This window comes from Condylura cristata, unplaced genomic scaffold (genome assembly GCF_000260355.1).
Source record: "Condylura cristata isolate star-nosed mole 26May11 unplaced genomic scaffold, ConCri1.0 scaffold00002, whole genome shotgun sequence".
Lineage (NCBI taxonomy): Eukaryota > Metazoa > Chordata > Mammalia > Eulipotyphla > Talpidae > Condylura > Condylura cristata.
The window spans coordinates 66,835,819-66,862,514 of NW_004567103.1; the positions used below are offsets into that span (position 1 = coordinate 66,835,819).

The window sequence follows — 26,696 nt, forward strand, 5'->3', positions numbered from 1 at the left end:
GATTTATTTATTTGTACATACAGAACTGGGGTACAGGCCAGAGGCTCAGGGGCGGTGAGAGGCTTCACCAGAGACAGAGTGGGGAACAGAACAGGCAGATCGACGAAGTACATTGCTGAGGGGAGCAGCGGGCGGGTCAGGAGAGGTCTGCCACGCCATGTGGTCTCCTCCCGGGCAGGCGGGAATCGAACTCATGCGGAAGTGGCTTTAGATTCTCAGTGCAGTGCTCTAACCCGCTGCACCACCAGGGAGGGCCCTAAGAGATTCTTAATGAACTAGAAACAGAGACAATATTGCCACAACCAAAACTGCATCCATGCAAAGCTTGACAAAAGCTAAAGAGAAGCATGCAGAGCCATGGGATCAGGATGAATTGTCCTGATGTGGCTGTTTAACTCCCAAACTAAAGCATGCTTGAATTTTGATCATTTCCTGAATTTTCCATGTACATGATAATTTCTTTAATATAATTTGGATTGGCTGCCTGTTCTTCGAAATCAAATGTTCTGATACAGCTGTACTTTCTACTTACTATTTTGTTTCCTTAGTGGTACAAGGTATTTTAGCTGCTGAATTCTTATAAATGAAAAGCCAAATATGTTAATAAACAAAGAATTTGAAATTTCATCACAGTTACCAGGAGAAATGTGACTATATTTTAACTGATATAAAGAATGGGGGGGGGCTCCCTGGTGGTGCAAGGGGTTAAAGCACAGCACTATGAAGAGTACACACACACGGCAGCATGAGTTCAATCACTGGCCAGGGAGCTGACCCACATGGCACATGGCACAGAAGACCTCTCATCTCACCTGCTGCTCCCCTCAGCAGCGCATTTCAGTTGATCTGTCTGTTTTGCTCCCCACTGATAAAATTTTGCATTTTTATATTTCCATTGTGTGTAAACCTCATATGATATTTACAATCTAACAGTAAAAAGTTTTAATCCAATACTGTAACCTAAAAGCAGAAAATATGTGGCATGCACATTGATATCTTTTTTTTAAAATAATGTCTATGCCCTATATCATAAAAAGATCACATAACTCATTCTTGTTTATTTAGGTTAAAGCTTCAGTTTCATCCTTAACATTGGCATATAAGCGGCCACTAATAACCAACTGTATGTGGTATAAAAGGTAACATTATTTGCCTCTCTTCCCTTAGCCTGATGAATTGCCTTTCTAATTGTGGCATTCTAGGCACAGTGAAATGATGGTGGGAACTTACTTTGTATATAAAGAATTTCCTTTATTGTCACATAAGCAGCCACCTACACTGCCATCAAATCAGGTTAGACTGTGATTATTTTAAACATAGTTAAATAAGAGATAAAGATTTGGGTGTTGCTGAACAGTGCTTTTTATATTGTCATTTGAATATGGATGTACTCAGTGACCTAAGTGAATTTATATTCCACCTCCTCCAGTTCAGATTATTTATAAAATAATTCAGGGCACTCCTTTGTCAAAATAACACATTCCATCCAGAGAAGGCTAAATCAAGTACTCCAGTCCCTGCTTCCTTTTTCCTTTCCCCTGCCCCCAGAATAGGACTATTCATATGGAAAGCAAAATACAAGCACTATTAGAACAGTATCATCTCTTATTTACTTCACAAAACAGAATACAATATGGGTTGCTGTGAAATACAAATGAACTGTAATCCTCATCAGGTTTGGAAATAATGGATTCAGGCTAACATTTCCAGAAGAAATATGAAGGCAGTATTCTAAATTTCCTATTCTTTCCCAAATGAGTTTGCACAAAATGTGTCGCTAAGAAGAGTAATGTGCCCATCACATAGTGAAATTTCCCACTTGCAAAATGAAAATGAAAAGTCTGCATTTTAGGATGGCGTATTTAAACACATGCACCACGCTGTTCATACAGTAGGGAAAAGAAAGCTCCCCCTACTGGAGCATAAAAAAGCCTCATCTCGTTCCTGCACCCCATGGTTCCCTCATACGCAGGAAGGCATAGAAACATATAGTCTTCCCATTATCCTGCACAGGATTCTGATTCTCTCATCAAAACATTACATTTTCCTCATTTTAGTTAATTAAAGGACAGCTGGACATTTCGTTATTTCTCCGGTCTCAGCTCTGACTAGTTGAAATGGGGCATGTAAAGGTCTCAGTCTCAAATGGCTTTAAAATCCATGATTCTGGTAGAGAATTTTGAAAAGGAAAAAATCTTAGCATTTGCATAGATATGGCTTCCACATACATACTGGAGAGGGTGAAACTCAGTATGAAAGTCTCAATCTCTATCTCTATCTCTGTCTGTATCTCTATAAACACACAGAGCAAAATATATAGAATCTAGAGGTTATACTCTATAAACACAGAGACACACACATATATGCTCTAGAGGTTATTTTCTTCTTTTCCATATAGGAAGGATAAAAATCATGTGATGCTTATTAATGACTTGATATTAGCTTTTCACATAGTGAAACCTAAGATATATCAATTTTAGCCTGTAAGTGCAAAAAGATAAAGCAAATGTGAGAGGCTTGGAGGCATAACCAAATCATAAATAGAATTTTTTTCCATGACATATATGATATAACATGTTCAAGAGGGCAAAGAATCCTTTATACCTTTGTACCAAAAAGGACTATACTGATAATGTTCTGCAAACGATTTTCCAAAGTTTTCATAGTTAAAGGACTTGTTCACAGAAAAAGAAACAGTCCAGGGGGGCGCGTTAAGCATAATTCCCATATCTTTTCATGGTTTGAGCATTACTTATATGAGACACTTTGGGTCCACGCCCCTTTCATCAGGATCAGGGGCAGCCTTTATCTGCAGAGATAACAGACACTTGGACCAATTCTTGCCTTTGAAATAGGTTCAATTATAGTTCACCCTTTTCAAGGCAAGGCCCATATTTTCATTTTTTTGATAAATATAAAGCCTGGGAATTGTTATTTCTTCAGAATCAGCAAATAAATAATGCATTCCAGCTCTTTCTCCCTATGGAACTACACAAATGACCTGCTGCTACAGCAGCTCTAGACTCAACAACAAAGAAGATTTCTGGAGGTTAAGTACTGGAAATTCTGTTACCGAGTTTCCCCTTCCTCAGAAAACTCAGGCATTACACTTCAAATTGTTTTGAAAAACTATGCTGATGAGATTTTGACTACAAGATTTCAAAAGTGCAAAGGGTGTGTGAGTGTGTGTGGGTATCTATGTGCATATGTGTGTGTAGCAGTGGAAGTTCAGATCATGCATAGATGATGTTCTTTGTCCCTTTTCTTGCTTCCTTTAATAGGTCCAGGTACAGCCATCTTCAGAAAAAGAGGTTTAGGCATAGACATATAGTTAAAAGCCATTCTTGGTTAGAACCACCTCTGTTTTTGCACAATTTCAAGAAAATAATATAGTCACACACTGAAAGTAACTAACCTAATTCTTTTTCTCCTCTCAGTCCTACTTTACTATATAGAAAATGTAAGAGATTCAACTTCTTAAAGAAATGGACAAAATATGATGATGACCCACAATGAATGGGGGAAATATATAAATCAAAGATTTGTCACTCATTTGAAACAACTAGGATTGGGTTACCTCTTATAAAAGAAGAGTGCACCTCTAAACACACTATACTAGGTATGTTGGAACCCATAAAATTTCCAATTACTGCTTCAGAATTTATTGTGCACATATGGAAAATAATACTTGTAAAACAGAAAGGGGTTTGTGCCTTGTGCTGTCAATACTGTGAAGGATGGGGTGATTATAAAGCAAATTAACAATACTTTTAAATGTGCATTCACTTATCTTTCCAATTAAATCCTTGTTAAACAACTGCACAGACAGTAATGGCGCTTCTGCAAAGCACTGATCAAGACAGTTTTATTGTAATTTTTACTCTGTAACAATTAATCAAGTAGGCATTTTCTTTATTATTAAATTATTTAGTTAATAAATATTCTCAATTGGCTAACATATTTGTAGTTTACATGTTATTTTTGATTTTTTTACAGTGGGACATATTTGGGAGTATTTCTGTTTTCAAGCAGAGGGACCATTAAGGAATGTGATTTTATAAATGTCTGTTCTCTAGAAGAATAACTGAATAAGGGAAGTCCTTGAAACTTTAAACCTTTCAAAAACTCTGTTTCAACCATTTTATTTTGTAAGGTTTGCAAACACATTGCTTTCAGCAGATAAGAAATGAGAGGTTTTGCTTAAAGGCATCTTTCTGTTGGTGTAAGCATTAAAATTAGCATTTTAAAAGTTCATTAATAGCAGTTACAGATTTCTGAAACATAAAACTGCACTTTAGTTATCATGTCCTTTGCTTATCACTACCTGAATAGTATTTCTTTTATAAATACACAAGGTGGTATAAAGTGAGCATGTATGTATTTTTTTTTTCATTTTTGAATTTCCACTTTTATAATTTGGAGATTTGAATTTATTTAGCTAGTCTACTTTACTTTCAAAGTGTTTTAAATGGCTCTCTTTACAGCCTTTTTTGTTTCTGTTTTATTTAAAATTTTTAACTAGGAGGAATTTCGATGTTACTGGATTAGTAGAGAAGGCAATGATCTCAGAAGTTACATCTGGCTTTAGGATCCAGAAGGGCTATATTAACTTGGAATTAAGAATAGACATACGAGAGATACAAATTTCTTGAGTCATAAAAAGAAAACTCTAGGCAAAGCTGGTTTTATAGTGGGCTAAGTGATGTGATTTAACTAAAGTCAACATTACTTGTTGAAAAGTAATAAAGGATATAAGTTGAAACCTTATATTCTTAAAGTTGACCGGATTATAGGAGTCTCTTACATTTTGCTTTCCAGAAGTAATTGAGAGGTTGAACTAGTATACTCACATTAACAGAATTTCACCTTGGGGATTCTGAGCAGGCTCTTTGAAGGTGAAAGTGATAAAGTTCACCAGAAGAAGAGGAGAATAAGGAATGGAGAAGATGGGCTTCTTTAGGTATGACTGAAGAATGTGGGGCTCAGTACCTGTTTTTTTTTTTTGTTGTTGTTGTTGTTGTTGTTTTTTTGTTTAAGGTTATTTTTACTTATTTTTGCATACAAGAACTGGGGTGTAGTCCTGAGGTCCAGGGAGTGAAAGGATTCATCAGAGACAGAATGGGGAGCAGAATAGGTAGATCTACTGAAATACACTGCTGAAGGGAATTGTGGGGAAACAAGAGAGGTCTGAGGTGTTATGTGGGTCACCTCCCTGTCGGGGATCAACTCATGCCACAGGGGCTGGCAATAGCTTGATAGCCTGAGACATTATGCTCTGTACCACCAGGGGGGCCCCAAGACTCAATATCTTGAAAGCCTCAAGGATGAGGGCAGAATGACCAAGAGGCTGTGCACACACAATTGACCCTTCTATGCTTTGACAAATGATTCACTCCAGTTTCCAGGTCCACTGGTCTCTGTGAGTAGAATGTCATGCCAATGCTGAACTGCACACTTCTCCTGGTTGGGTATTTGGCAAACAGACTTCGAGGTTCTAGCCAGTACAACTTTATGGAAGATTGATGAATTCTCTTGGCACTTAGTGTGCAAATGGGGAATCCAGAGGCAAGTGTGAAGTACACTTCCCCTTCCACTATCTAACATTTGGCAATGATGAAATGCTATAACAAACAGACTAAGTCCAGTGCTGAAACACAGGTGCAAAATGCCATAGCAGTACAGTGGAAGAAGCAGTCAATTTTCACTGAGATTAACTTCAGAAATCATGAGGTCTTCTTAAGGAGGCGAGTTTATCAGTCAGGAAGACAAATGATGCTGTATGTACTTCTTGTTTGGAAAAAGATCAGCTGTTCTTTCCACTGGGACCAATCAAATAATAATAGACATATATACTCTAGTACCTCTGGCTGGTGGGACACTGGATATCTATATCCTGAGCAGAGAAAGGTGAGTGAAGCACCCCCTCACACCCCAAGACTGTTAGTATGTGGCAGGGATGGATTAACAAAAAAGGGAGAACAGGGCACTAGCTCAGAAAAACATGTACCAGGGAGGGCGGAGACCACAAAAACAAATAATCTGGAGAAATGTAAAAGATGAGGAGAGGGTAAAACGGCAAAAAAGAATTAAGCAAGAATTTAAGCAAAATTATTCCAGTGGGCTTTTTAGAATCTCACAGCATTATGTTAAGTAGACTACTGGGCACTCCACTTGCCCCAAGAGCCTCCAAGATTGAGAACAGCCGTTAGAAGAGCACAGCTAGGTTTTAAATCCAGCTCGTCGCTAGATTACCATGAGACACATAGTGCCTTCTCAAAGTGTCAGCAGAATGAACAAATGCAACTTTCAGCAATTCATTTAAATGCATAGGGACTTTTGTTCATCTATAAAATGGATAGCTTTCTTATAAAGATCCAGTGAGACAGCATTTAAAAGTGCTTTAGAGAACTCAAGTACTGACAGTCTTGTGGCATGTTCTAAGGAGTAAAATTTTCTCTTAAAGAGGATTTGCCTAATCTTTAAAATAAAACACATATTTCTTTACCTATTTCAAAAGAAATATATGTCAACTGTAAATAATTTGCAAACAGATTAGGAAAAAAATCTCAACAAAAATCATTGGTACCTAGTTATCTCTTTTTTTCTGGAACATAGCTCAGCAATACACAGTGAAATCGTCCATTTCAAGACTGATATCTAACATGAGTAAAATGTCTTGCCTTCTTTTTAAAGGTAATGACCCAACCCAAGTTCTAATCAATACATTAATTAAAATGTGCAGAGATTCTATCAGGTGCAATACAGTCTTCCAGGTGAAATAGGACAGACAATAGATATTTTAAGAAGTGTTTAGTGTGTCAAGGAGATAAGTTAAACACATAATTTTTGCTAATGATAAATGACAACATACACAATATATAAAAGTTTAGGTATTGAGTAGCTAAAACTGCCAGCATAGGTTTTAAACGGAGCAGCAATTCCCGTGGATCGTGGTGGTCGAGGGAAATTTTGAGAGATATTTAAACAATCAAAGAAAGACATAAGTACTCTTTCCTTTAAAAAGACACCATATGCCCTCCCTGGTGGTACAACAGGTTAGGATGCAGCACTGCAAGCTAGCCGCAGCCGCCTCAGTAGGCGTTCAATCCCCAGCCCCAGAGGTGATCCACATGGTGTGGCAGACCTCTCTTGGCCTGCCTGCTGCTCCCTGCAGCAGTGTACTTCGTTGGTCTGTCTGTCTGCTCCCCACTTTGTCTCTAGTGAAGCCTCTAATGGCCTCTGCACCTCTGACTTGTACCCCAGGTCTATATGCATAAATGAATAATCTTTAAAAAAAAAAAGACACCATATGTCTCATTATAATACAATAGATGTCTCTGTTAGCGTCGTTGTGAGGAACATCTTCGATATAACTTCCATTTCTCTAAGGTGCAGTATCTTCCAGTATAACAAATTCATTATTTCTTGAGATTGACATCTCAAGAGAACAGACTGTCTTGCCTTAAAGGTAAGTAGTTGCCCTGGTAAGGTTAAGCGACTTGGGGAAGATGACACAGCTACTAAGAAGTGATATGGAAACTGACCCACTTTTTCTAACTTATTCCAAATTATTGACTAAAGAAAATGGTTTAAAATAGAAAATGAGGTAAATTGGAATATGGAGTTTACCTGACATCAAGCAGTCAACATTATTATATCTTTAACTACTGTAATAACCTCCTAACCTTGCTTATACTTATGCCCTGTATAATTATTCTTCTAATAGAATAATTTTAAAACAAAAAAATAAGTGAGACTATTTCCTGATTACTAATCCTCTCTACCCCAGTGACTTAGATCAGAAACCAAAATTGTTTATTTTGATTACAAGGACATTCCTGGATTTACCCACTTGTGTTTAATACATGAATCTTGGATCCTCAGCCTCCCTCTGCCTTCTCTGCTTTCCTCAAAGACCTTCACAGACTAATCAACTAAAGATCACCCCATTCACCCTAGCATGTCACTATCTTGAGATAAATGTGATGTGCAAGTATTGTGTATACTACTTATTATCTCTCTTTTGACACCAAAATGAGCACTCCATTAGTACCTGATCCTCCAAGTCCCTAGAAGACAGTATCATTTACAGAAGATTTTCAATAAATATTTTTGAATGAATGCATCCCCCCTTGAAGATTTTCTTAGATGAATTAAAATCATAATCATATTTTATTGTTTAAGTTAATTTACTTTTTTTTTTTCTGATTCTTCTTATATGTTGGCAATATGACAAGCCTAGGACAGTCATCTGCAGCTTCAGCCAGAGTTCTGACGTGGGCTTCATAAGGCTTCGGCAATAATGTCACAGACTTAGCTCTCCTACTATGAATTTCCCATAAACAGGTGATTACCTGAACATGGCTTAGTACCACCTGGGTTTGGGACTCAGCCATTGTTTAGGATGTTTTACTTGGCCAAAGGGCCAGCGAGGGCTGTGTCTGGACATACAGTTTTAGAGCTTCTTTCTCTTTTCACCAAGTCTTTCCTATGTGGTCTGTGTCTGACCACTAGATCATGGATTTAGTGGAGGTGGGAGGTGGAGGTGGGGAATGGTATATGACTTATTAGACTAGTCAGACAGCCATGTTTGAACTCTCAGTGTTTTCTTTCTTGGGACTGTTCTTTTTTCCTGATTCTAAAAGCTAAAGTTTGTTTTTTGATCAGTGGTTGTCACTGGTGATCCAAGATTACTTATTTTCATTCATTCTCTTGTTGAGTTTATTCATAATGAACAAATATTTATGTGAAAGCTAATACAAGTGTGTAATAAGAACTGAGTGCAGTAAGAACTGAGGATACCAAACTGATTTAAAACAGGCAAGGTCCTTGCTCACAAAGATCAACAATATGGAGGAGGCAGGCAGACAGTAAAGCAACACATAAAGAAGCTAGTTTTGTTCAGATAGCATGTGCTTGGAGAAAAAAAACAAACAAACTAGATATTGGGATAGAAACTGGCTAGGTGGTAAGTGTAGAAGTTCATGCTGATGTAGTTTTTGAGGAAAGCTTCGTTGAGGTAACTTGAGTGTTGGAAAGAGTGAGTCTTGTGAAAAGCACATTTCAGGTAGGCAGGAGCAAAAGCCAAAACTCTGGTAAGGAAATGAACTTGATGTATCTGAGGCAAAAGGAAACCAAAGTAGTTGGAATTAATGAAAGTGGCAAAATCAGAGAGGTAAAGAGGAAGCAAAAACTGTGGGGTCATAGCATTTTCTCACTAAATTACACTGAATAAATCACCAGTCATCTTAGCTATTGAAATTAAATATCCATAGCAAAACAGGCTCTAACTGAATGAGAATATCACTTACTGGATTTGTTGTATTTCCAGCATGTTGTCTGACAGAGTTAGGGCTTTTTAAGTGGGTGTCATTGAATTAATGACATCAAAGTCAAAATCTTACATTATGGAGCCTTTAGTTCCATATCAATCCTGGTGTACTGAGACCCTCAGAAAGGATTAAAGCTAACAGGGATACCTGCCACTTCTTTTTCAGGAGACCCATGAATGCGTCAGTTTAAAAGAATGAGTTTTGGGGTCTATTGAGTGATATGAAATCATTCAGATCATCATTTGAGCCTTAGTCTAACCCCACACTTATAAACTTTGGGTATACTTCAAGGCATGCTTGGGAACCTAAAAATATTTCTAACTCTGTACATGTCACTTTTCCTTATCAGAAACAACTACGAAATGATGAAGAAAACTTCTTTTCTATAGCACACTTTTGTTCAGAAATGTTTCTAAAATACAAGAAGAACCTTGGAAAAAGAGATACTACATAAATATATGTGAGTCATTGACTGTAATTGCCAACAGGGATTTTCTGTGTGAAAACAAAAATAAAAGCACACTTTCCAAATTCAAATTTCAGAGTACAGGGGTTAACATGAGAGATATGGCTTCATTACCATTTATTCAATTCTGATTTTCTCTTCACCAGTCATGTCCAACATTTTGGAGATCCAAGATGGCAAGCTGAGTAGTGCCACTAATCCCAATCACATGCCTGGCATGCACAATTGTTAGTGATACACTTCAAGAGGAGCAGTAAATCCCCTTTCCCCCTATCTAATCTTTTGAGGCAAAGAATGGGTATATGTGATTTTTTTACACTTTATTCCTGTCCCATGGTTCTAAAATTAAGTACTACGTTATAGAATGCTGTAAGAAAAATTAATATAAAGTTTATCTGGAATTTTCTTTACTGGGATATTCTAAAAGTAGAATTTACACAAGGGAAACATGAGACCATCTATATTGAATTGGTTTGAATAAGAAGTTCATCGGCCCCTCGGTTTATTTTGTAGGAATAGTCTTTATTTAGTCCATACAAAGTATTGGTCATCCTACTATATTATAAACACAAAGATAATCAACTTTCCTGCTCTAGATGAGATCATAGGCAGCCAAGTGTTATTTAATAAAAGGATATTTTTAAATGAAGTTTTCTCTTATAAAGTGTTCCACAGGTTGAAAACCAGAACAGTGTACTACTAATAAGTAATTACTGAATCTTTGATGTTAAGAAAGATAAACACTCCCTCATCCCTTTTCCCTCTCCCCCACCCTGGCCCCCAGGGTAAATTGAATCCAACCAACAATACATTCTTTGGTGTAAGAATCATTCTACTTTCTGGTTTCATCACATATTAATTTTGTGGCCTTAGAAAAGTTTCTTAATTGCTCTGAACCCTGGTTTTCTTGCATGAATAATAAAGTGCATCTACCTTCAAAACTTAAGGAGTATTAGAGATACTCTGCACACTGCCTTAATCGATTCTCAATTAAATGTTATCACTAGTATCTGCACCACTGTTACATTTCAAAAATATTATTTACTCTTTAGCTTTGATAGCAAATGCTTATGTAAAATACCTTTTTCATTTATCCTGCTTCTTAATTGAAACAGGGTTACAGTTGCAAAATAAAAGTCAGCAATTTTAATCATACTAATAATAAACATGTTTTTATTTTAAAAAGTTATATTCCAAGTCATGATTCAGTGTCATAAAAATTGGCATTATAACATCAATCAGGAGTAAAAGAGAATAGCTCTCATCACATGAAAATCTGTTAAGTAAAAAGAATTCATAGTCTTCATAGCCTTTTTCTGCTTTCCTCTAACATAAACATAAACCTCATATGTCATGTGGCTTATATGTCCTGACACCATTAGATAACCTGACTAAAATTATCTGGCTATTGTCCAGCAGTTGCCAAACCTGCTAAACATTTGCGTTACCTAGGAAGATTTCTTTTAAAACATATAATTGTAGCTTGGACTCCAGACTATTTACATCAGAGTTTCTATGACTAGTTCCAAAAATCTTTGTTTTTGAAACACTACCACTTCATTCTTGTGGTAGACAGGCCTTAAGAAGACTCTGATTATCTCCTCTTCCTTGTGTTCCTACTTTGTGAAGTCCCTTTACCTTAGCTATGGGTATAAATCAAGACTTGCTACTAGTCAACAGAACACAGCAAAGGTGATAGCTGATAGCATGTAAACTCCATGATTACCTGATATATAATTCTAAATTCTGCCTTTGCTATTAGTTTCTTGCCCTTGCTATTTTGATGAAGCAAGTTGCCACATAGTGAGATGTCCTTTGGAGATATGCTCAGGTCTCTGGTCAATAGCCTGTTGATAGTGAGGGCTTCACAAAGAACTGAGCTCTGAAAACAATCGTACACTTGGAAGCATACCTGCCCCTAAATCAAAGCTCCAGATGAGAACAAACCCCTGGCAACACACTAAATGCAGATTTAGAGAATCAGCCATTTCACCCCCAGACTTCTGACTCACAAAATTTAGGAGATAACAAATGTATGTTACTTAAGCAACCAAGTTGGTAGCAACATGGTACAAAGGAGCAGATAACCAATAAAAATCTGAATGTAGTCAAAATTGGAAACCAGTGCTGATAGAACAGTTATAAAGTTGTTGTGTTTTCCCACTAACTTTCAATAACTACTCATTGATTTGATGGTGATAATAGGTTTTTATAAATATTGAGAGTCCTTGGGGATTAGTAGTTTCAAAACTTTGACTAACTTTGTACTGTTCTAACTTTGGTAGAGTCAAATTCACTTGGAAACACCACAGCATAAAATCTCAGTAGATTTCATTCACTTTTCCAATGAATATGAGGCTATTGTTTTGCAATCTGGAACCTCCCCAAAGTCTATTTATAGCATAAAACTTGATTTCTCCTTTCTGTTCTGGAATCTAGAAGACTTATGAATTTGGCAGTAATGAAGTGAATCGTTGATAGCAGGGAATCTCCAAAGCTTTCCTTTACTTTTTTTTCCAGAAAAACCACCTTATTAGGCCCTCCCTGGTGGTGCAACCGGTTAAAGCACAGCTAAAGCCACTTCCTCATGAGTTCAATTCCTGCCTGCCCCGGAGGTGACCCACATAGTGCAGCAGACCTCTCCTGACCTGCCCGCTGCTCCCCTCAGCAGTGTACTCCATCAATCTGCCTGTTCTGTTCCCCATTCTGTCTCTGGTGAAGCCTCTCGCCACCCCTGAGCCTCTGGCCTATACCCCAGTTCTGTATGCACAAATAAATAAATCTTTAAAAAAAGAACAAAACAACCTTATTATAATCACAGACAATTCAGTCATGTAAAGGCCTAAAACTATATCTGATTATTAACATTTGGTATCATACTATTAAAAAATCTAATAACAATCTAACTTTATCCATGTCATATTAAAGTTAATGCTAATTAGCACTCTGTTAATTCGGAGTTTTTTAAAGTCCTTACAAACTCATTATTATCCCTTTTTTGAAAATGAAGTGAATAGAATTTGAAGGGGTTAAAGTAGTTTCTGCACTATCAAGTAGCTCAGAATCAAGATAAGAAGGCAGTTGCATCAATTCCTATGAGATGTTTTCTTTTTATCAAATGGTCTCCACCTTTGTTTCACTTCAAAATTAGGTCAGCTCCTAGTCACTTGCTATGCCAATTGTGAATTATTATTTACAATAAGGGTAAACTATAATTTTGCATTTAGAGGCTGGTCTCCATATGCGCTAGAGACTAGAGTTATTCATAACTTGTTGGAATATTATGTATTAACTAAAACTACATTGATGTGGAATGAATGTGAGAAGATTATTGTTTTGGCCTTTGTATTCAGTTTTATTTACTAATGACAATACACTTTCTTAAGTAGCTAGAAAGCAATACAAATTTTGCCATCAAAAATCTTTTAGTTCCCTGACTCAATATATCTGAAAAATGAGGCCTAAGAAAGTTTCCAAAGCCCTGAACAATGTGAAAGTCTGGCCTTTTATGATCAAGTGATCTTTTCAGCCTTAATGGGAAAAATAAATCATTGTTAAAAGATAATCTTGTCACATGGAACCCAGAAAGGTGCAATATCAATGGTTCAACTTACAAAAAAATCGCCTTGCAGAATGGGATAAAGCAAATAACACAGTTTGTTTAGTTGTTACTGTGCTTGGTGGTGAGAGTGGAGTAGGCTTAAGGAAATACCTCGTTTTAAAAATAATAAGAGGGCAATATAAGCTCACTTAATAGAAAAATGAATGGACTTGATACAGGAGCTATTTTATAAAAACAGAACTAGAAGTTTTGAAATCCTTTTCCAGATCATTTTCTTTTTCAGACAATTGCTTAGTTCCTGATGCAACTGCCAATTGATCACATTCTTCTCTCTTTCCTCTTTTTGTTCAATTTTTGATGCTGCAAATAATATGAAAAGCACAGGGATAGCTGCTAAAGTTATTGCTTTGCTGTGCTTTGTTGTACAAGTCTATATAAAAGTAGTTTAGATATAGTTGGTAACACAATTGTTTCTCTAATAGTTTATTTTCAGTGGAACTTACTCTTTGCATGTTCAAAATAAGCAAATTCATCTCTTTAAGCCAATATTTAATTTGGATTATTATGCCAATAAGATTTGGGTGAATAAAGATATGCAAAGTGCAAGACTATAAACTAATGGGAGAAAACTCTTCTGTTTAAATCAGACACACTCAAATGCACACACACATACACACACACCCACACACCCAATTAAGATTCTTGGCCACATAGATTTATGGCATTTATATATTTTGTTCTTCTAGGTGTGAAAAATGAAGGAGGGTGTCCCTAAGAATCTTCCTTAAAATTTTTTCCTATATATGGTAAACATGTATAAAATTCTGGTAAGAAGTAATTTCCTTGAGTTAAGAGAAATGGTTCAAGGGAGTATCTGTCACTGTGTACTAAGAAATACCCCAGTGGAAAATTCCCAGTCAGTTCTTCCGGCAGTGTTTCATAGCTCTTCCATTGGCTCACAGACATGGGGAGCTTCATAGCTGATATTTTCCCAACAGGATATCAATCTTTCTTATCCCTTTTTTAAAGGGTGAAAGAGAGTATCTAAAAAAAAATAGCAATGAGAGTCTGAACAGAATTTGGAGTTTGGGCAAAGGCCTATAAGAGCAGTTTAAACCTGAATGCTGACGTCTGGAGGAGGGGGAATTTAGCCTGGTTGGATTTCCAATGCCACTGTCAAAAGTTCTCAAGACAGCTAGGAAGCCTCCATGCTGAAATCTGTCCTTTGCAAAAGGAGCCCCGCAAGAAAACCATCAGGTCACAGATCATTCTGAGGAATCAACACAGTGTCACAGGCTGATGACAGGTTGACATCTAAGGTCATGGACCAGCTTTCTTTGGGGAATGCCTGATAGAGTATAAGTGTTGCATCAGCAAAATGTCACTGAAATTGTCACCAAATGTAATGAACAGGACAGAGCACTACTCACTAATGCAGGATAGCTCAGTAAATCAAGAATCCTCAAAGCCTTTCTTGAAGGCTGTAGCACAGTATTGTATTAAAGTAGCTTCTTGGTCCAAACATAGATACATAGTGTCCTGCATTGAATGGCAGTCCAGGCTTCTTCAGAACTGTGAGGTCTGGCTTTTTCCCAGCATCTCTCTTCCTTGGGCAATTTAGTCAAACTCTTAGCAGGGCAGTATTTATCACTTACTAATACCAGAGAGCAGAGAACAATCAGAAAGTCACTATCAAGTTCCTGTAGCTTGAAAAGACCAATTTCCACATATAATAGGAGGAAAAGAAAACAATGACCGAATGGGAAATGCAGACCCACAGCAGTGCTTTTCAGCCTAGTGTTTGAGGCAGAGAGACCTGGGGTCTAGTGCTAGATCCCTCGTGTACTTGTTGTATGACCTTAGGAATTAATTGAACATCTCTGAGTCTCAGTTTCCTTATCTCTGAAATGGAAGCAATAATAGTCCCTAATCTAAGAGATGGTAAAAATAACTAAATAAATTATATAAGTAAAGCACTTACTAGAGTGTCTGACACATAATAAATTATGAAAATATGCTAGCTACTTTTATAATAATAATTATTATCATCATCTTTACTAGTTATAATTGGGAATACTTTTAAATTCAAAAGTGATCACTTTGAATTTAACTTGTATGCCATCTGATCTGGAAGTATAATAAGGGTATCCAATTCCTTCTGATTTAGTGAGTCAAACAGAAAACCAAAACAAATTGAATCATTCAACTGGTGTATTTAGAATTGCTGATGATTATAGCATTCAAGAAAGTTAGTGAAATACATAAATTGCAATTGAACTGTTCTTGAAAATCCCCCAAATCAGTTTTCGTTTGTCTACTCTAATGGTGGGTAGGGCTTGTTCATTTAAAAAATGTATATTTAGAGTCTTCTGAAAAGGAAACATTGTAGAATGTGAACAACAAGGAGATAAAAGGTGTTAATACAAATAGAGTATGCCCAAATCATTTATTTTCTTCTTTGAATACAAAAAGAATGCATCACATTCATACACAATTTTATGCTTTTCATAGAGTCATGACTGTGTGGAGATTTCACTTCATTTGTATACAGATGTGTGTGCACACACATGTACACATGAGGCCATACTGTATACACTGCTCCCAGCAGCCCAACAGTGATTCTCTTGTAAGTCAGTTCTGCTGTCAGAGGTGTAGATGGAGGGGAAGGTATAATGACAGCACCAAGGTTTTGCGCCTTTCCAGACATTTCAGTCAAAGGACAATCTGATCAGCAAACTCTGAAAGACTATATGCACATTTCTTTTATAGTCTAATTAAAAAAATCCATAACACAACTTGAACAAAATTACCAGTACCGACAGTCCCAATGTAGCATCATTTGTGTTGCATGTGTTTATTCTACATTCTCAGATTCCAAGTCAGGCCTCTGTCCAGCTTTACATTGTCAACTCTTACAGAAATGCTTACACAGCCTTGGAGGAGGCTGAAGTTTGGAATGCAAAAGACAAGATGGACAGATTTCATATTTTCATTGCAGATTTTTTGTCTATTCAAACTGCTGAGCATAATTTTTTTAAAGCAGGAAATGCAACTAGTGTTTGTTTCTAGCATGGCTTCTGTTTTGAAATTTCTTCTTTGTAGAAGAAATGTGTTGCCCAGCTGTCTAGAATCCCAATCAGGATATGGTTTCAGCAGGAAAAATATTACAAGAATGATTTTAGCTAGTTGTAAACAGAAGTGTAAATGAGGCTGGGGTATTTTATCCTTTTTTTTTTTTTTTAATCCACAGAGGGGCATTTTCATTCAGTCCAACAGGGCTCTTTTGAATAAATTAGATAAAATTTAGTTATATATATTTTTTTGCTCAAAAAGGAAAGTAATTGTGAAAGACAAGGGTCACATTAGTGACAGAGGTGTGGAGATTCTGAGTTACAGAAATTCTCAGAAATAAAAATTATACAGTGACTGATTAAAAGTACTATAAACAACACGCAAAAGGATGGTTCTATCCCAAACTAAACTGCTGGAGTGTTTAATACTTCACAGTATTAATACTTCTTCTATCTCACCCATGCACACAAAGATATACACAAACACAAACACATATTCACACAAATTATTTAACAAACAGTAATTAAGATACCTCAGCGAAGGTCTCAGGACTACCTCTGCCTAATGAGAGAAGGTTCAAGGATTAATCACGTCTTTTCTAAATATGTAGAGACTTGTGGAAAAGACAGGCATTTCAACCAGTATTCTGTTTTTGTGTTCCAAAAATTTACCAAATTTACCTATTTTAATGTTTCTGAAATATAATCACTAAGTACATCTGATTACAATATTTCCAAAACAAAGCATTATATTCTGGGATTTTATAATAGACAGAACTTAAAGAGCTTGTTGTATTTATACCACTGTAAATTTAACTCTCATTGTAAAGGGGACACAGATATAATCTGACTGGATTATTGAAGACGTCCTGGAAAAAAATATTTATGATTTGATTGTTAAAGACTAAGGAGAAATATACCAGGCAGGAAGCTTGTGTGTGTAGAAAAAGAGACAGGAGGATATCAACCTTGTAAGCAAGAGTATAGCGTAGGTATGCCTTACCTTAATCCATGGGGTATTTTAAGGCTTCTGATGGATATCTGAAACTCTGGAAACAGTATATATAGAATCCTATACTTTTTTCCTATTCATAGACTTTTTCCCTATACATAGATATCCATAATAATGTTTAATTTTTAAATTGGAAATAGTAGGAAATTAAGAATGATGAGTAATAATTAAGAGAACAACTACTGAAATAGTGTTAAGTTATTGGAGAAAATATGCTCTCTCTTTGTGTGAAATATTATATATAATATTTCAGACCCTTGTTGATAGCAGATAACTGAAATGGAGATAAGCAAAACTGTGGATAAGCAGGGTCTACTGTATATGAAGACTTGAAGAAATACATAAGTATGCAAACATGGGGGTATATTTAGAATGCATTGTGAAAAACATACAGAGGACTTGAAGCTAGCTAGAAGATAGGTGAGAAGCTAGATTATAAAAACTTTGTGTAAATTCTCCTGAAGGTAATGAAATACCATTGATTGTAAGTGAAAGGAAAACTCACACATATTGAACTACCAGGGACTTGTTACATTCTAAGAGAATGGAATGTATTATTTCATTTAATTCTCACAAACGTTTCCAAGGTATTTTTTTCCTCTGTTTCTACTGATAAGATACAAAGCACATAGACATTTGATAAAACTGCCAAGGTGATGAACTCTGTGTGGGTTCTATTCCAAATGCCTGATTGTAACATCTGTTATCTGGGGCACGCCCTTAAATTTTACTCTTGCTTTTTTTCAATATTTTCCATTTTTTATGCCTTTAACTAATAATCTTTTTAAAGAGAAGTTTTAGAATTACAAAAAACAACAAAAGGTAGAGAGTTCCCATATACTACCCCCCAATTTCCCTTGTTATTAATATCTTACATAAACATGATATATTTGTTATAGTGCTGAGCTAATATCAATACATTTATTACTTAAAGTTCATAGTGATATTAAGTCTCACTCTTTGTGATTCATGATATAGATTTTGACAGGTATACAATCATGTGTATCAATACCAAATAAAATGGTTTCATGATCCTCAAAACATACTGTACTTTTCAGTTCATCCCTCCTTCCCCGCAAACCCCTTGCTATCACTCCTTTTTCACTGTCTGTACATTTTGCCTTTTCCTGATTGTACTATAGTTGCTATAATATAGTGCATAGCCTTTTCAATATGGCTTAATTTATTAATCTGCATTTAGCTCCCCTCAAATTCTCATTGTGACTTACTAGCTCATTCTTTTTGTAACTTAATAGCTCATTTCTCATTATAGTTAAATAATAAATCATATGGATGAACCACGGTTCTTTTTTTTTTTATCCATCCATCTATTGAAGGCTATCTTGGTTGCTTTCAAGTTTTACGTTATGGATAAAGTTTATGAAAAGTTACTGTGCAGGTTTTGTGTAGGCATGTGTTATACACATTTGGGTAAATACTAAGGAGTACATTGCCAAATATACTAAAATGTTTATTTCCAGAAGAATCTGCAAAACTATCTTCCAAAGCAGTTGTACCATTTTTCATTGCCACCATTCTACCTGTTGCTCCACATCCTTGTCACCACTTGATATTGTTAGTCTTTTAGATTTTAGCTTGTCAAATAGGTGTGTAGTGGTATATCACTATTGTGTTAATTTATAATTCTTTGACTATAGATGTACTTATTAATTATAATGATTTAATATACCTATATATATATATATTCAATAACACATGTTTTTTTTTAAGATTTATTTATTTGTACATACAGAACTGGGGTACAGGCCAGAGGCTCAGGGGCGGCGAGAGGCTTCACCAGAGACAGTGCTTTAACCCGCTGCGCCACCAGGGAGGGCCACCTATTATATATTTTGCTAATATCTGTAATCAGGAGCCACCTTCTCCATCATTCATTTATTTCTTTATCTATTTAGTACCTGTAAATTGCCATAATATTTTTAAAAACTAGGCTATTTTTCTTTTTCTCTTTTGTTTTTCATGTCTCCACTTTTAATTTGTTCATATTCTACTAATTTTGCTCTCTCTTTTTATTTTTTTTTCCATATAAACTACTTATTGGTCCCTCTCTCTAACCTATTCATCCCTAAATGCAATAGTTATCTTTTATTCTCTGGTGATAGTTGTTTAATTTCTTCCACTTTGTCCCAACAGAACATTTATCATTCATATTTACAATTCATAGAGCATAGAGACTGAAATGCTGTTTGAGAAGAAATTCCTGAAAAAAATGTCCAAAATGAAGAAATCACTTACCTTGGTTGACAATGAATTTTAACTTCTGTATCGTTGCCAGATTGCCACTAACACGATATATGCCATCAACATCTAGACCTGGAAAAAAAAAGGGTATGTATTACATTCATATAAGATCTGAGAAGGTAAAAATAAATCATAAATATGAGAAAGTAGTAAGTTACCCCAGCTATCACTTCCTCACAGAGAAAACACATTTTTATATCCTAAATCAAGTATTCTTCAATATTTTAATCCCAATTAATTAATCATGAAGTTCAGTGATGTTTAATTATCAACAAATTTGAGTCACATTGACCATAAGAGATCAGTAGTTAGCATGGACATGAGATTGTACAGTCGAGTTGATTCATCTTCAAGGAAAATATAGGAATTAAACTGTAGGGGAAGAAACTTCATGTATATGTATGCTATTGCCCCTTCTAGGAAAGATAAAATAATCCAAGGCATTTGTGAAACCTGTCTGCTTGTTTTTTCCTTTCATTCTCTTCCTCTCTCCCTCCTTGTCTTCTTCTCCCCTTCCCTCCCTCCTTCTCTTCCTCTTCCTGTTGTCTGCCTATTTATACTCACTATGGTTTTTACTCTTTCATCCAATAAAATGTAGAGTAATGATAATGAAATTGTTAGTACAAAATGTATACATGATCACTCCTAAAATAATATAAAAATAAATTTCTGAGTGTTTGTACCATCCTAGGAGCTATGAATTTGTGAGGAAATGAGATGAGTGAGACACTTATCTGTGTGTGTTACAAGTATCTACAGCATGTAAATTTATAATAACAAAATGCAGTATTTTTTTTTTTAGAAGCACAGAACTGGTCTGTCAATCAAAAGATATCACAGTTAGTTTTGAAGTACATGTGCATTTGACGACTAAAATATGATAATTATCTTAATTTTTTTTGAACATCTTATTCCTAGTTTTAAGATTGGACCATATTTCATTTAGTTTATGCACATATAACCAGTAATTTATAATTCTTTAAAGATTTATTTATTTATGCATACCGAACTGGGGTACAGGCCAGAGTTGTAGGGGCAATAAGAGGATTCATCAGAGACAGAGTGGGGCACAGAACAGGCCAACTGATGAAGTACACTGCTGAGGGGAGCAGCGGGCAGGTCAGGAGGTGTCTGCTGCGCCATGTGGATCACCTCTGGGGCTGGGATCGAACTCATGCTGTTGTGGCTTTAGCTTCTTAGTGCTGTGCTTTAATTCGCTGTACCACCAGGGAGGGCCCAGAAATTTATAATTTTTAAAACATTTTCTCTCTTGCTTTGTTATTAGAGATCATTTTTTATTTAGCTTTAGCCAATGAAATTTTAAATAATGTGGTAGATTTTAAAAATATTAAATTTATACATTCCAGTAAGTGTGTCTCTTTCAAGAGTTTCCCCTTTTGGGGGTATGTATAATTATTCTGAACAGGTAGTCATTAAGGAATATATTTTGGAAGTCACCATCAGTGACTTCATACTGCCTATAGTAAATTTTTCATGATGGTACTTTTGATATGTTACGCAATGGTTTTGAGCTTAGAAGTAGTCAAAGGTTATTCCGAACCACAAATGATGAATAGAATAATGCTATCGTTCACTACTGCAGAGAGATGAAAGTGGTCCTGATTATTCCCCCCTTGAGTTATTAGTTATCCTGAGGAAATTTAAAAAGATTATTTTAGAAACCAGAAATATCAATGGCTTTTTCTCCAATTGAAGAGTATTAATATGATTTTAAAGAATTAGTCAAATTAGGCATATTAAAATAATGATTAAAGATGAATTAACTGACATTTAATATAATTAAAAATATGAAAAGTTGCTATGTATATTTTGTTCAACTTGCTTTGCTAATTAGTTGGACTAAAACCAAAGGTCAATAAAAAAAATCAAATATCTTAAATTCCAACAAATCTTATTAAAAATAAGGACCTACTTATGTCTCACTTTAATAAACATATCTCTTTACAAAAGGTATAAAATCAAGCTCCTTTCCATTTTAAAGCTATAGAAAACTTTTTTCCTAACATTATTTCACGTTATTGAAATGCATTTAAGATCTAGAGCTGTGAACTGAATTTCAATTATTGAATTTCCCAGTATCCCAAAACTTTCTTTTGCTCTCATAGAAATTTAAAGTTACAACATACGAAGTCCCCTCCCCACTTTTTAAAGTTCAGATAATCAAAAACATTTGAAAGCACAGTGTGGGTTAGATATATTACATATGAGCAACTGGAAAGCACGATACTGTTTTAAAGAACACAGTCTCATCCTAAATTTATAACCCAATTTCTTCTGGGATAAAAGGAAGGAGAGATGAGGATGGAGACAGGCAGGGTAACAGACCAGCACACCACTGTGGTTGTAGGGCTAAGTCACAGTAGAGGAATTGCTTTGTGGCTTAAGATAGAAACCAGAAAGTAAGAGGGAGTAAAACAAAACATATTAGATGCAATTTGAATCTAACTTGACACAACTTCCAAGTCATTTAGACCCAGAGATATCAACACCATATATCTTGTGAGAGATACCAATCTCTGACATTAGTGGTTCCTGCTTTGAATGGCTCATGCTCTCCTGCTATCATACTTTTTAAATTACATAAATTGAGTGAAAATGACAAAGTACATATTAAAGAAGGAGGGGATTACATTTTGCAAGAATAATCTGGAACATATCAGTGAATTTTGATAGTTATAAACTATATATGTATAGACTTGAAGTTGATTGGCTTTCTTCTGAATGACTCACGGAATCTCAAACCCAAAGTCCTGGGAATATTACCCAATTGCAATCATTCACGTGCCATCCTCTTTTAGTCCAAGAACTTTGAACATCATGCCAAACCAAACCAATGTAAATTGGTGGATTTGGACATCCTTTTTGTGACCACATTATCCTTGCTGGATTGGAAACTACTTATTTTGGAAATATAATTAGGATGTGTGTGATTTTTAAATGAGCAATGTCTTCAAGGTACCCAAGTTGCTCTTTGGTGAAATCTGGAAAAAAATTACTTGAGAGGTACTTCTTTCAAGAAAAGACCATGGCTGTGAATGCCGACAGGAATTTTTCCCTTTATGCTAAAAATACTTTGGGAACACGATGAAATCAATCATCATTTTATTTTTTTAAATCAGTCTGATACTAGCAGCAATAATGAAAAGTGTTCTGAAGAAATCCATATTCACCAAGCTTCCTTTGCTTTTTCATCATCAGCTGAGTTGTCTTAAGTTTCAAAATAATGTTTACCATTGACAGAAATCACTAGATACTGCTGTAGGGGATTTTCAAAAGTCTCCTGCACCCCATTTCATCTGAAGAATCATAGACTATGTTAGCCACACAATTAGGAGTTATTAGACCCAATAGTGGTCTAAACTCAGTGGAAAGAATGCAGCTGTCATGAGTAATTCCCACCATAAATCTTTGATACTTTCCAAAAAGAAATCTAAGATACCGGCACTGTTTCCAGAATTGACTGTCTTACCTGCCAAAATATGGGCAGCTTTTAATAATGTAGATGAGCTTGTTAAAATAGCTGCAAACTATGAATCAGGGAACATTGTTGGTAGTTTGAATGATGGGCAAACTATGAAGATGTGGAGATCAAACCTAGTTAAGAAGTATGCCCAAAATGTTCTTGTTTCTCTGGAATACAACAAAATTCATCTGAAACTCAGTGCTATGAAATGTAGGCTAGAAATTTTGTACAAACAGGCCCTCTCCTGATATTTATGGAACTTCCTAATCTCAGAAAGCTACCACACAAAGAGTTGTTCTTGTAACACTTTGAACTTGCAGCTTCTCCCTCTGGCAAGAACCACTGAGCACAGGGACACCCATCTGTCCCCAAAGAGAGCTGCCCATTTCTCTCTCAGTGTTTAGGAAAACCTGCATGGTCTCAGAAATGAACATGAATGGAGAATTTTGTACCATTCAGACCTATTTCTCTTCCTCTGAATTGAAGTGTTTCTAAGCTTTTATTGCTAATGTATCTGTCCTCACACTTAAAATTCAATGACTGAGTGTACAGGATATAATTTGAAATTCTTACTTTAATTTCTGCTCTGGCTCAATGACTGGTGTTTATGCTACATTTATTGCCAGCTTTATCTAACTATTACTAATTTCTTGTGAAATGCTTATCTTTCAAGAGTGATTACCTAAAGAAGCAGTTCACATAATTCTGATCATCAATCAAGAATGACTTTATTCTATAGGATAACATTAGGACATTATAATAATCATTTTAAATAGTTTTTTTTTTCAATGTAGAGGAAAATACATTTCCCTCATAAAACAGAAAACAAACACTCAGATTATACAATGAAGATGAAGCACCTACACCCATGCTGCTGTCTAAATACAGTTATTGTTAACAATAAGTTCCAGGTTTTTGTTGTTGTTGCTGTTGCTACTAACTTTATGTGATGTCATATTTATGTTAATTAATCTATGAACTTTGGCCTTTATTAACTTCCTATAAGAAGAGGTAAAAATATGCAGTATTTTCATAGTTCCTAACATTTATCCATGTACCATTTTCCTCATTATTAGCTGTGTTTATCAGTTTCTGTTTCTGCATATATTATTATCCTACCCTTTAAAGATAATAAGAAACATCATGCATTTACCCTTCTCTCCTTCATTACTACCAATTTTCTCTTCATGTTTTTATTACTTAGATTCTCAAAATGTATCTCTTATTTTATTCATTATATGGTTTCTACATTTTCCATGGGTTAACATTAGCCCTTCCTTTAAAAAAAAAAAAATTGAATGTGGTTGGGTTCAACATCAACATTTTTTTCCACAGAGATCTTGAAAAAGTCAACATCTAATTCATTCTCTTCTATTTTTTCTAAGTTTGTTATTTCCCCAAATTATGTACTGCTCAGTAGAACTCTCTGTCATCATAGAAATCATATTCATTGTCCAAACCAGTAGTCATATGGCTGGCTACTGAGCACTTAAATGTGGTTAATGCAACTATGCAACTGAATCTTTATTTCAGTTTATTTTAAATAAATTAACCACATGTGGCTTGTGACTACCAATTGGATAGTGCAACTCTAGGTCAAAGTCAATTATTGTTCTGTTCTTGTAAGCTACTGTTATTCTTTCTTGGAATGATTTTAAAGATTTTTTATATATATATAACTATGATCACTGCTAAGTTTTCTTATCTTTCCTACTTCAATGACAACTTTCTATGGCTTTATAATTGTTTATTTGAATACTGACTTGTTTTTCTAACTTTGAAAAATACTATTCCATCATTTTCAGCTATTCCTACTGTTATGGGTTATATCAAATAGATTCTTCATTCTTTTGAATTCAAAGAATTAAGATAGAATTAAAAGTTTCTTTTAAAACTTGTACTAAAATTTCATTCAGCTGCATGTACATCAAGATACTCTCAAACAGAAAATAGTTTCTTGTTATTTGATATTTTCTTTCTTGTACTGTCCCTCTTCTCACCATGTAGAATTTCTTTAAGGTGGAATTTGCTCAAATAACAGATTCATTGTGTTCATCTGAAAGACCAAATTCATTAGAAAATAATGCCATGAGTATTTCTGTTGAATACATCTTTACCTGAACATACCCTAAACTGGTTAAATGGGCAGTTTGAGTGTTTCCTGTAGTCTGACTAAGTGGTGAGTAGACTACAGCTTCTTCAGTAAACAAAGTAAGAGAGACTTTATTTGGTTATGCAATTATTTTAACTCGTTTCATCATGAGCAATATCCTCTAACTATGTATCTGTTGCAGAGGACCGGAGATAGCTCCTGCTCCACTGCTTTCCTTCTCACAAGCCACTATCCTCTCTTCTGTCCTTATATTACTTGTCTGCAGGTTCAGTCACTACAGTTGCTTCTGTGGAACATGGTAAATGGAGAAGGGCACAACTCTCCCAGATGCTGCCCAATCTTTAGCGAATTGCTTAATTTACCATCCTCTTGATAATTTCTGCTCTTTTATTTATTAACTCAAGTTTGGATCGTCTCTAGGACATCCCTGGAAAGAATTGTACCTAATTATGGTGTCTGGGAATGGTGTTTCTTTTGCTCTATTTTCCCCACTTGTTTGATCCCATCTGCTTTCTGTCTTCCTGGAATTTCTATTTCTGGACTGCCAATAGTACCTTTTCTGTTTTCAGCATCATTATGTTTTCTTCTTCCTTTTTTTTTTTTTTTTTTGATCAACATATCTTTTCCATTATTTCATTGTTTTTCTAGGAAGAAGTTTCAAACATGTTTTCCTTGTCTGCCAATTTGAATGGCGGATTTCATGGTTTTTCATAAAACAGGCTTTTTAATGATGAAAGCAAAGGTTTCAGCAGGTGTGAAATTATTGCTGTAAAAATTTCTTTATTAGTACATGGGATTAAATTGTACATATTTAAAATATTCACAGTGTGTCTTCAGTTTTAACACTCAGGGTCCAAAATTAGCCTGCCCTTCATTTCTTTTTATTTTTCTCTCTATTCTCATTTTTTTGTTTATGTAAATTTCTATTGTCCTTTATGCTTTTTTCAGTGTTCCCTGAAACTGTTCTATTTTTCCCTTCTATATATTATGTAAGTCTTCTCCTTCCAATTTCAATCTCATTTTCATAGTTTGTCTTACCTTTCTTTTGCTGTAAATACTCATTCTATTTAGAGAATTGTTTCAGCAAGTTGTCCTTTTAAATATCTCACCAAAATACTTATCTTCAACTTTCTTTCACTAGTTTTGTTTGTTTGATTTTGGTAATCCACTTTTGATTACTCATTTCTGATGACAAAGTTTTAATCTACCAGGTATTTTATAGCAAATTCATTCAGAAATTTGTCTTCTTCATATATGAAGAATATGAAAACAATACATATTTCTTGCCATTTTGTGAAAAAAAAAGTTATGTTGAAATCATTAAGACGACAATGCTCTTTTTTTTCTTAGAAAATTTTAAGACCTCTAATACTAAAAAATAAACCATTATGCTG

General features: G+C 35.2%; 1 protein-coding gene across 1 annotated transcript in view; it reads right to left on the reverse strand.

The window, feature by feature from the left end:
- Positions 1-26,696, reverse strand: part of ARHGAP15 (Rho GTPase activating protein 15) — a 591,597-nt gene that overhangs the window by 174,958 nt on the left and 389,943 nt on the right. The window contains exon 10 of the mRNA XM_004674681.2: positions 19,700-19,777. Within this exon, the coding sequence (XP_004674738.2) occupies positions 19,700-19,777 (78 nt within the window). The remainder of the gene's footprint in view (positions 1-19,699; positions 19,778-26,696) is intronic.